At 34.8% G+C, this 12,432-nt stretch overlaps 1 protein-coding gene across 3 annotated transcripts in view; it reads right to left on the bottom strand.

The window, feature by feature from the left end:
- Window positions 1-228: 228 nt before the first annotated feature.
- Window positions 229-12,432, bottom strand: part of SEC24B (SEC24 homolog B, COPII coat complex component) — a 48,691-nt gene continuing 36,487 nt past the window's right edge. For all 3 annotated transcript variants that reach the window (XM_054204162.1, XM_054204163.1, XM_054204165.1), the window contains 6 exons: window positions 10,518-10,693; window positions 9,057-9,194; window positions 6,810-6,914; window positions 5,640-5,732; window positions 3,704-3,807; window positions 229-2,436 (listed from right to left, as the gene is read on the bottom strand). In XM_054204162.1, the coding sequence (XP_054060137.1) occupies window positions 2,322-2,436; window positions 3,704-3,807; window positions 5,640-5,732; window positions 6,810-6,914; window positions 9,057-9,194; window positions 10,518-10,693 (731 nt within the window). In that variant the 3' untranslated portion in view covers window positions 229-2,321. The remainder of the gene's footprint in view (window positions 2,437-3,703; window positions 3,808-5,639; window positions 5,733-6,809; window positions 6,915-9,056; window positions 9,195-10,517; window positions 10,694-12,432) is intronic.

The following is a 12,432-nucleotide window of genomic DNA, read 5'->3' as shown; positions in this document are numbered from 1 at the left end:
CCATTTTAAGCAAACCCGCCTTTCAGACACTTTTGCCATGCCTACAGAAGCTCTATTGTTCAAAAGACTATATCCTGAACCGTTTCCAATTCAAGATACTTCTATGAGACTTTTTAAAATTTAAACTCAAGATCAAGTCAGCACGGAGATGTGCTCTACAATTAGTAAAAAATAACTAGATTCTCTGTGCCGTGTAATAACTTTACTGAACAAATAGCTCTCAAGATGTACTTTTCATAATTTTTATATACAAAAACCATAGAAGAATAAAGCTTTAAGTAATGGTTTTACAGAATACGTTGCAATTAATCATGGCATAGTATGTTCCCAGTTATTCGATACCAAGCTCACAAGTCAGAAGCATCTACCACGGGGCATTTAAAATTGTAACATGCTCTTCCCATCTTTGCAATTACAAACGATGATTAAGATTCCCCAACTCTTCACCAGCCCTTAGCTTTCACCCAATGCAAATTAATCTACAAACAAGTACTAAAATCCTGGAGGTCTGATTTACGGACAACATTCAGCATTGCTTCAGACATTTCCTACATGATAAATTAATTTACTAAATGGAAAGCTTCTCTTGAGTAATCTTTCGGTAACTTAAACACATTTAGTTAAGGACAACACACAAATTTAACTTATAAGGTATCTTCTCCAATCAATGAGTTTGTGCTAACATGCAGAATTAACACCGCTTGCAGAATGTAATTAATGCAGCTTTTAAAGCGTTTGCCATCCATAGCTGGTACTTTTTTTCTTGACTATTTGATTCAGGGGATATGGCAGTTAAAATGCAATGTTAGCATTTTCAAGGCTATTTTAAAATAAAATGTAATCATACTAATTATAATTTACTTTTTTGTACTGAATTATTTCACTGTAGTCACATTTCATTAAACCAAACAAATAATCAAAGTTCAGAATAGTAAGTATGAGTGATTGTGCTTTATGAATTATTTCTAATGTGCCTCTAAAAAAACCAAACCAAAACCATCCCAACTTAACAACCAAATTTAAAAATCTAGGATAAATCTATCCAAAAGCCCAAACCATTGAGTTACCAAAATATTAGCAAGAACAAGGTTTCAGAAAGATCTTAAGTGTGATTACATTTTGAATTTTGACATTTTAAAGCCTTTACTTTCATCGATGTAAGGTAATTAATTTTTACACACACCCCCCTTCTTTCCCTTTAGATCACAGCAGAAATCAAATCATCAAGTGTGAGTAAATGATTACCCATGCTTACTCTAAATGGCAGACAACACAAGTTACAGAAACCTGGACCAAGACTACAGTTGTTTACAAAACGTAAAGCAAGGTTAACAGATATGCCTTCTTTAGGATAATACATAAGAAGGGGTTTAGGAACTACGTATCAATAGCTCATTTCAGACTATGCAGTGTTTTCTCCTCCCTTCTAGAGGTCTGTGAAATAAAGTGGTAAACATGTTCTCTTCAATATTCAGTTCAGTAAGAGTTTAGTTGCAAAAAGATTATACCTGCATAAATATAAAAACACATGATAAAGCAAAATATTTTAATTAGTAAGCCAATCATAAATAAATTCACCTAGAATTAACAGAAGAAGCAGCTACGTTCTTTCTACATGGATACTTTTTTTAGCATGTTTTAATAGTCAACTTCATTGTCTAGCCTGGGACAAAACAATTCATCATTGAGCACTCAACAATTCTGCACACTGAGCTAAGTCTTTTTTTAGTTACATTTTTTACATTTTCTTTACAAATGTAATACTTATGTACATTATATATTTTATTTCTACAATTGATGTACTTTACTGAAACTCTACAACTTTCGCAGGGAATTTGCTGAAGTCTTTAGTAAATATGAATCATTCCTTTTAAAAAGAAATTCATATAAACAACCAACATACAGCACTGCCCTTTGACATCTCTGTTAAGAATTTGGATCTGGAAGGGCTACTATAATAAATGTAAAAAAAAAGGCTTTACCTAATTGTACATTTTGTTAAGAAATATCATCCCACACAGCTACATAAATTCACCAGCTTGCAATAAACAGAGCACCATACCGCTGCACAACTGGAAACGTGTATAAACCAATTTGAAGTTTACTAGTGAAACAGCTTCATCACTCCTAGCACTTTTAGACTGAAGTAAATCTGCAAAATTCTTTTGGAAATGTATACTTCTTCAGCTGTAAAGCTTCCAAGACCATGCAGGTCACTGTATATTGTGAAGAACAAGTATCCACTTTTGTAACTTCCCATATGCTTCTCTTGGGCCGTGCTTCTATCTGGAGTCAGGACTTTTCTTCTATTTATTCCTTTTTCACTTACAAATCTGCTGTTGAATATTAAGTAAGAATTCATAATATGAGAAAGCTGCTTCTGTCCGATCCTCAATTAAATGCTGAAAAAATTCTGTTTTGGCAGGGTTTTCATCTCTGAAAGAAGAGGGGAAGATATTTTAGTCCAAACATTGAGCAAAAAAAAATCACTGTAAATTCACGCAGAGGCATAAGTTCTAATGAATTGCTTACTGTCCTTTCGAGTCTAAATTCAGTCCAAAGATACTACAATTACAAATGATTCAAAGTTTAGTAAAAAAACCCTGAGGTTCGTAATACATTATCAAACAACAGCATCTTCTTAATAAGTATAAAATGGTAGAAAAGTGTGTGAAATAGCATTTAAAATATCTTGCAGAAACACAAAAAAGGAAGCATAAACATGATTTTGGTTTAGAAGCTAACAAATATGCTGGTGGCAATGAATCCTGAAAGGGTTAAATTAAATCCTGATAAAGATTAAAAAAAAACGGAAAATTTACATCTCTGGTAACACGTAATCTCAATGCCCTCCCCAGTTTTTCTCAGCAACAGAACAGAGAAGGTAAACACGTCAAAGACATAGTATCCAAAATTATCGCCCCACTAAAAATTTGCTAGGACACAGCAAATATTTGCTGGGGCACAGTCCTCTGTACTGGTATAGCAGAGCTTTACCGCAAGCTGTACTATTTACTATGGTCTCTCAGCACTACTTGCAATTCAAGCGGCAGCCAAACTGCCAGTACTTGAAGAGGTTCAGTCTTATATTTAAACATTCTTTAGCTGAGTGAGAAAGTCATCATACTCTCTAAAATGTGATCTCCATCCGGCTCAGCAAACCGAGTACTCTAGAGAAGACAAATGTAAACTCAAGTATAAACATTTTATGGAATTTAAACATCTTGAAGTTTGGCTTGAAAAGGTCATGGCTTGAAAAGGCTTCAGAACTTGCCTCATATGTAATAAATCAGCTGCAGTCCTATGGAGCTCAGTAGCAAATACAATTGTTAAACCATCTACAGATTATTAACCTTACTTGAATTTTTTTCATACATAGGTATTGAAATTATAAAAGCTATACCAGAAATTAACCTAGTTAAACTCATTGATCATAAGGATACCCACTGCTTTAGTACATTCTTATCAATATAAAAATATGCGACTAATTCCTACCAATAAAACTATTAGTAACTGAATTGGCACTAGTTTCAAAGATGACCTTTGCTGCTAAGGGGTTTTGGATAAACAGCATGATAGCAACTGGAAAGAGGATGTTATTCAGTTTCTTCGGGGTCAGATATTCCTACTTTTGATCAGTGTCAATTAGAAATTGTAAATACAAGATGCCAATAATCACCCAATATCTTACAGAAACACTTACTTTATTACTTGAAGAACTGGACTTAAAGGTCTGCTGTCTCTAAGCCAAGATATAAAAGATCGCGTCCTTTCTGAAGAAAGTGCATCTACCTCAGGAAGCTGTGTCTGGTTGAAGGGAATTGAAAGCAATCATCACTTTTTACTATCAAAATTATTTTAAAAAATAGATCCTGATAGATGTAACATGACCCAAGGCACAACTTCTATTAAGAAATTACCAATCATAGATTACATACACATTTTTTCTTCATCTTAAAGTACAAAAATTTAGTAATATCTCTTCTGTAGGAAGAGGTATGAACTTTAAGTTAAACTGCCTTCTAAGTGCAAAAGATTTTAGAAAGCAAGCTAATTTAAAAAGTCATCTTTTCAAAATGCTGCTTTCGCAGTTTTCTTGCCTTTATCCTCCCCTGTCAATCAAGTTCCTACATGTTGCACTTTGCATCACTGAAAAGATGAACAAAATGTGAAGAAGTGAAATCTGAATTGTAAGCAAATTTCAACGCAAGGATTATACGGGACCATTTGGTTTGGGAATGTGCTGAAAAAAACAGAATTAAAAAAACTTGAGATATTCACAGAGACAGATATACCAACTGTTAGGCCGATATAACCTTTTAAGACAATTGATACAACATAACAATTGATTACAGATTTAAAAGTAGTTGCATTACTACCTTTGCAATAAATGAATGGAAGACATAATTTAAAAGCAAAGATAACTTTTATATTAACTTTTTTCAATGGTGATATAGCATTTATTATAATGAAAATGAGAGAAAAAAACCCTACCATCCTTCCTTTATCCAAGTTCTTCCTGAAAACTCCCTCAACTAATACTTACCACCAGCTGATCAGAAAGGACAGTTTTAAATTGCTAATACAAGCAAAACACTAAACTCTGAACAAGCGGTCCAATTTTATAGTAGTCTTAAAGCTCACCACTCTTAACCTGTTGTTACAATTAACACTTATCGCTTACTTTTCCCCTTCATACTATGCAAGTTTTACAAGCAGGAAATATCTTCCTATGTATTTCTACAGTGACTAACACATTTTTGGTACTATCTGAATACAACTACTTGATTCTGAACTTTATTCTAGAGTGTCTTAAAAGTCTCCATCCTTACCCACCCCACCACTTGTTGACATTTTGGAATCACTATCCACAGAAGAGGGGTCACCTTTTTAATCATAGAACGGTTTAGGTTGGAAGGGACCTTTTTCAAGATCATGTTGTTCCAACCCCCCTACCATGGGCAGGGAAACCTTCCACTAGAGCAGGTTGCTCAAAGCCCCATCCGGCCTGCCCTGGAACACTTCCAGGTGTAATTGCTGCTCTGCTTGAGGCACAAGACTATGGGTACAAGTTATAACATAAAAACCCCTCTACCAAAGCATATATCCAAGGGTCTCTGATGTTCTAATAGCTAAAAGTGTATTTTTTTTTTTTAAACTGAATCAAGGCTTGGAAGATAAGCAAAACTTAACCTTACCCTTTACTTAGAGGCCTATCGTGTCATAGCATAGACTTGGTGTCTTACACCAAGTTCAACGAACACAAGGCTTCTCAACACCATGATATCAATAATGTAACTCTAATCTTAACAATTAATATGTGTGAATAGATATTTTTTGTATTCATTCTATGAAATTCCATCCTATTCTTGTGAGCCCACGTGTATTTCCAAAAAAATAATAAAAACAGTAAACAATTTTTTGGCATTCCATGCCGAAATTTACATGTTTACATTCTTTCCATGAAAGCATTTGACAACTCCTATCTGTCTCCTGTGAAGCTGGCAAGAGTTTAGAAGGTACCCAATAACCCCCCGCAATTCATAGTTATATAATTAAAAACTGAAATGCAGAAAAAACACATTTGGAATCTGTATTTAATCTAAGCAGTATACAGGATAGCTCATTAAAACGCCTACCATTTTCTGTGGTACTGATGCATAGTTTGGGCACCCAAGAACATCTTTTATGAAGTTGTTATCACAGTTTTTTCCAATCCAAATGTAAAAAATCTGTAAAATGTCAGAATAAGTTTTAGTAAAGGCTGTGCATACGTTTTAGAGAGACAAATGGTGACATAATTGGAATAATGCAAACGAATCACTTGAGAGCTCCAGCTGCAATTCATATATATTATATTAATTATTTGTACATTTACTTATTAATACATTGGTAGCATTTGGAATAAGATCAGTAAATGTCAAGAAAAATTATAGGTAGAGTGTAAATACTGAAAGAACGAGCATGTAGGACACATCTATACTGGAACAGTTAATGTGCTAACTTCCCGTGTTACCTCCTAAAACGAAAAACCTAAAATTTTATGAAGTCATACTGTCTCAGTTACTGCACACTGATTTACCAATCTAAGCAAGTCATAAAAGCATCAATTATGAAAACACACTATATTAATTATTTCAGACATCTGGAGACAGAAGCTAGTTTGACATTCACACTCAGCCCCTGAACTCATACAAGATTTAAAGCGCTTTCTAGATTACCACTAGAGTAGCATAATGTTTTATCACCTTATTCAAGTAGCATAATGCTTTTTCCAATTAAGTGTGTTTTAGTACAATTTCTATGAATACCTTAAACTGTATCTACAGATTTTGTTCACTCCCCACAACTCCTTCACTCTTGCAACTCTTACATCGCACAAGCCACAAATCATAAAATCACTTATATTTGTGTGGAACTGAGAAGGTTCCTGCATCGGTGAGAAGTGCTTTGTTAGAAAGATTGTAGTACATACAATTTAACAACCATTAAGAGAAGTTTTCGAAAACGGAAATGCATTGTTTCCAGAAAAAAAAACCAACTTGATGTGAACTCTTGGTATATTCTGATCAGTCTAGCACATGAAAAAAATTAACTTCTGAGCCTTACTACACAACCGCAAAGATACTCCTGTGATCAAAAGATGAAAGCCTTTCACTAGAACACAGATTACTGCCAGATTACCTGTAATGCTGATTCACTACACTCTCATCGTTGAGAGTTGACTGCTTTTAATAATTCAGACATTGCTTTTTTTTTTTTAAATTAAAAAAAAAAAAAAAGAGGAATGTGTGAAACTGGTAACTTACTGAACCACAATCCATAAGAAAAGCTCCTTCTCTTGTCAACTTCTCTGCAGATAACTTCTGAAGAGGTGGCTGAGGAACAACTTTGTCATTTACATGTATTGTACTCTGTAACAAAAACCAAAACTCAGTAACAGTAGAATATAAATAAATCCTACTTTTTATCTTAACCAGGTAAAATAAAACAGGAAAACACACTGCTAATCTTTAGCAAAATTTTGAGGATTCTCATGTAACAGAGGGCCATACTAAGCTTAAAATGATTAAGTACATCAAACAACTCTAGAATGTTACTTAACCTAAAGGCCACTTTATTACCTAAAAAAGAATAATGCAAGTTCATTTAAATTGTGTACGTAACTTCTCATGCTATAGATGCTGAGATTTCAAAAGAATTCCTGTGTTTACACTTAGATTTTTTTTTTTTTACAACCAACCTCCACAGATTTTTTCATTGCATTCAACTTCACTAGTAACGTCGCAAGAAGAAAAACATTACATTCTACTCCCTGTAAGGATTCACTATTTTACTGCATTCAAGTAACAAAGTTCGTTGATTTAACATCCTGCCTGAAGCAATACGTGGTTTGTCCACTATGACTGATCTGATTAAACAATCTGGCTGTTAGCAATGACATTATTAAAAATACAGCCCCTTCCTCTCCAGCAGTAAAAAACCCAAAACAATAAAAAACTCCAAACGCCCAGTATTTTCAGATTAAAGTTACTCTCCCTTCCGATACAAAAATAGGCTGAGTATCAATTAAGAATCTGTGAAGCATTCTGCAAATAAGGTAAGGAAAAAACAGTCTGGAGACTAAGTACATCTCCACATGGTAAAAGATTATTAAAATATCACTATATTAAAAATTCCATATTATAATGCAATAGATTAGAAGCTTTTTGGGATTTATACATAGGGATGAAAATCAAGCTACTGAATTCCACTTGGGAAAGTTCCAGGCCTTACTCAATGCTGTCAAGAATCAAGCGTTAAGAGAAAAGAAAACCAGCAAAAACATTTTTTTTTTAAAAATAAATCTATAATACATATATATCTATCATAGAATTTTCTACAGAAACAAGAAATTTAAGAACAGCCTCTGTCACAAATACTTTAAACTGAAGTAGTACTAAATAGCAGATTAGCACTGTTATCTGATTTAAAATGTGGTTTGTCAATTAAGTTCAGCAGGTCAAGTAAGCCCTGCTTTCTGTATTATTCTACTAGAAATAACTGATCTGAAAACCTTTGCTAATAAAACCAGACCTACCAAATGCACTGCTGGCTCTTTACAGCACTCACACGTTGAACATAGCCTTTCAGCGTAAGTGCCACAACAAACTTAACAAGGTTAGTTGAAGGAGCTGGCTTCTCAAATACTGGAGGGAGTTTTGGGGAGAGTATAAAAAGACTAACTAACCAATTCCACTGAAGAACACTGAGTTTAGACTTGCATATGTGTATTTATGAAATACCTTAAACGAAACTTTGAGACTATAAATAGCTTACAGGTTGTGCTGAACAATACCAACTGTCACGAGAAACTACTCAAGTTACCATATAATCTTGTATGACACTTAAAAACAAACTCCTACATATACTTTTCCAAAGCCAGTGACTAACAAGATCATGAAAGCTTACTTAAAAAACCAAATTATTTTTGCAGTTACAACTAGCTTTGACCTTATATAAAATCCCATCTTACTTCTTACGATTAAGAAATGCACCTACTTCCCAGGGTACCTCTGTAAAAGGCAAACTAATAAAACCTGCTTTTTATGAAGTACATGAAGTACTTCCTCAGTCTGATCATGACCATCTAGAAGTACGAATCAGTCTGAGAAACCACTGGAAGTTTGTTATTGCAGGCAACTTGATCTGGTTTCAGTATACAAAAACCTAGAATCCTCCACCAAATCTACTTCATCCGTTTCCCCTAGACAGTTCTAAAACACAAAACCACACTGGAGATGTTTCCAATGCACACAATCTTCTCTGCTTTCTTTGTATAATAGAAAAACATGGAATTATTGTGGTCACTGAAACAAGGTGAATTAAAACTACAGTTCTGCTCATAACACACTACTGTACTTGCAACTCAAAACTTGAAAATAAATGTTTTTATTTTTTATAACTTATGGAAAAATACTCAGTTCACATTAGAATAACAAGTTATTGCAGCACAACATCAGTTTTAACAAACCATTAAAACTAGAAAATGTTATAAAAGGTGCTTCATATGTTACCTCATCAATCAGCTTGTCTATTCTGTACAAGTTGGGATGTATCATTTTCATCAAATGAACAAGAGGCTGGCTCTTCATCTGGCACATCGCATATACACGATCGTCCAAGCGTGTACTCATGCCTGTCCTAAATGCTTTCTGTAAGAGAAAAGTGCTGTTACTCAAATAAATCCTGTATTTTGTGTCACATCTAAACAGTGCATTTCAGGTTTTTTGCAAGTGTCAAGCCAAGATGGCAAAGCTTTTGTAAAGAAATGCATCTTACCGAGATGCATCAGAATCTCAATCAAATACAACCTGAATACAGTAACTTTTAAAACTTAATCCAGTCTTTCTCCTTATTGGTGAAGGAGAATAAAAAAAGTTTCCCCCCCACTTTGTGTAAATTTGTATGTGATTGGGCCAGCATTTCTCATTTTTATTCTTGACAAATGTTACTGGCCTGTGAAACTCACCAATGCAAGGTATTACAGGAAGATATGAGCCTAGCAGTCTTCAAAAGATACTTCTACAAAGCTAAGTACATCAGTCCTCTTCTCCTTGGCTGCCACAAACGTTTTGGTTTCTCTATATCCCAGGCTTTTTTATTATTAGCAAAAATAATAAAAACCCAAACCTAAACAACTTATTTTCTCATGAGATTCTTACTTCTGTCCTTTACACAGATACTCTTGATAATAAATGGTCTGTTTTTTCCCTACCATTAACTGTATTACTTATATAAGGATCAAAGAAGCCCTAATCAGTATATTAGAGACTAAAGTAATCACCAAGACAAAGAAAATATGTTATTATGACTGGATTTCTTACCAAACTTACATAAAAGGTTTATTCACAATAAGAATACAAAGAACTGTCAGACATTAAAATCTTTAAGCTATGAGATTTATTAATAACAAACCCCTGCAGCAGGTTCTCTTTTTAAGTATGTTTGGTAATACAAAGATATTTAAAAAATAAAATATCAAAAAGTAGTAACTACTGTGTGAATTTTAAACTATATCACTTTAGTTTCTGCAATAGATTTCGTTGTATCTCCATGGAAACTCATTTTCCTTCTTGGTACTTTAAAGTACAAAGAATATGCATTGAAAAATATCTGACTTGTTTTTTTCTTCATAAAATAAAATTGAAGTACTAATCAGCAGCATCCAACAATACGGGCAACACTAATTAGCCACCAAAATCTGAGAAATGACAACTGTTAGAACTTATATATTTTTATTTCCATTATAAAACAATATAAGACAAAATATAACAAACTCGAAATCAAGTAAACCATTAAACTGTTCAGGCACTAATTTAAAATAAGCTAACACAGTCATCGTTTATGTGAAAGTCCTGTAAGCTTGAAGTTTTCATCATAGACAAGTGCAGACATTGCTTGACATAGAGCTGGAGAGTTCCTCAAACGGAACAATGAATTAAATATCAAATATTAATCCACTAGATGATACATACCTGTTTGAGAAGGGCCAAAATATACAGTGGAAACAGCTTGAGGGAATTTGGTGCTATCAGCATGGACTGCTGCAGATTTGAGGCAGTTGACATGTACGCTGCCAAGGAGTCTACCACAGCATTAACTAAGGCATCTCTTGCATCCGAAAGACTAGATGAAACTGAGCGATCCACAGCTGTCGGGTTAGAAGGACACAAGAAGTTACTAGAGTTGGCCTCATTCATTCTCTTGAATTTTGAAAATATTAGTGCTTTTCAGTGTTTTTTTTAAGATTTAAAAAAAACCCTAAGACACACCTGTGTTCTTAACTTTTTTAGGAGTAAATAAGACCATTGTCCACACAGAAACTCACTAACTCACTTTCATGATGCTTAAGAAATACAGTGTGGCTGATTTCCACTCCCTGGTTCCTCCTCTTGGAGAATTAAAAAAAAAAAATGTTTAAAGCTGTAGTATACACTCAAGACTAAATATAAATCCTGTTTTAAACCCTGATACAAATAACTTAGCTATTGCTGAAACTCTCTGCTGTACAACCTCTAGGGTAAGATTTGCAACAATTATTTTTGATTTTTTTTTTTCCCCCCACAAGAAATTTCTTCCATTATTTCAGTGGCATAATTATGCTTAATGTAATCTTCTCTGCTAAGGGCGGGATGCAAATTCTTTAGTTTGAGAAAGCCCCCTGCTGGGCTGAATGCGCATTTAAGGCAAGATACAGAAGAACTATTTTTTTTCTTCTAATTTATTTGACTATAAACATACAACATAGCATATACTACAAAGCTGCACAGCACCATGCACATTTGATAGCAGAGATCAGTCTGTCAAGCAGCTACTTATGACCCACACGTAGGGGATAAGTAAGAATCCTCAAACCAGCAACAGCAGAATAGAAGCACAGAAAAGTAATGCATATCTCAGACTGACAGGGAACTTCTGACAACAGTGTGTCTCCAGCAGCTCACTAAACTGAATCACTCTAAGTAATACTAGAATGCTAAAGTTTGAGATAACTACTATGATGATGATACAAAAATAAGAGTTGTGATCCAAGTGTGTCATGATTCTTTGCCCTTTAATAAACTCTAGAGAACAATGTAAGAAGGCTCCTGTTAAAAGACTCAAGTCAACTGAGTATTCCGACTAAGGAATATTTCAGTTAACAGTTTTTGTGTAACTTTGATTTTGTCATCTTTTGTATTCTCAGGCTACAGTGCGCTCCACTCTGTTGCACGCATAAAACAATAGCTCAATATCACTTATGAACACCTGATGCCCGGAACAGACACACAGACTGAATGAAGGTCAGGTGATTTGTGTTCCCATGGGCTCCGTGGGGGCGGAGAGGACGAGAAGCAAGGTGAAGACCATGCGGTCCCATTCTCCCAGCTCCCACAAGAAAGGTTACAACTGCTCTTAAGAGATATACAAATGCTGACAGTGCAACCATAAAGAACAACAGCTTGACCACAGTCCCGCCCACTCACTTTGCCCAAAAAAGGAGTGTAAGTATTACTTCAATTTCATGCCTGAAGTTGGGGACAAGAATCTGACACCAAATTGCAGGGACAGATCAACGGGTTTGTCCTTCTCAGCCTCCCCAAAAGGGATACCTTTTCGTAAGAGTTGCGACCTCAGCCATTCTGAGTGCTTACCTGGGAAATATGTTTAAAGCTATATAGCTATCCTGCAGTTTAGTGCATTTATCAGCAGCAATCTTCAAGAATTTGTAAACGTTGCATAAGAATAAACTGTACTATTCGTGGACCTGACTTTTGAATGCAGCCAGACCTACAGCAGATAGGCTGTTTGTGCATCTGGTGTCAGGCCTATAGTCATTGGCAATATTGCAATTAAGCAATAAATCCAGCCACCTCTAGCCCCTCTCATCTCTGAGGATCAGCTAGAACG

This window comes from Rissa tridactyla, chromosome 5 (assembly GCF_028500815.1).
Source record: "Rissa tridactyla isolate bRisTri1 chromosome 5, bRisTri1.patW.cur.20221130, whole genome shotgun sequence".
Taxonomy (NCBI): domain Eukaryota; kingdom Metazoa; phylum Chordata; class Aves; order Charadriiformes; family Laridae; genus Rissa; species Rissa tridactyla.
Note: the sequence above shows the minus strand (reverse complement) of the source record. Positions and strands in the feature narration are given on the sequence as shown.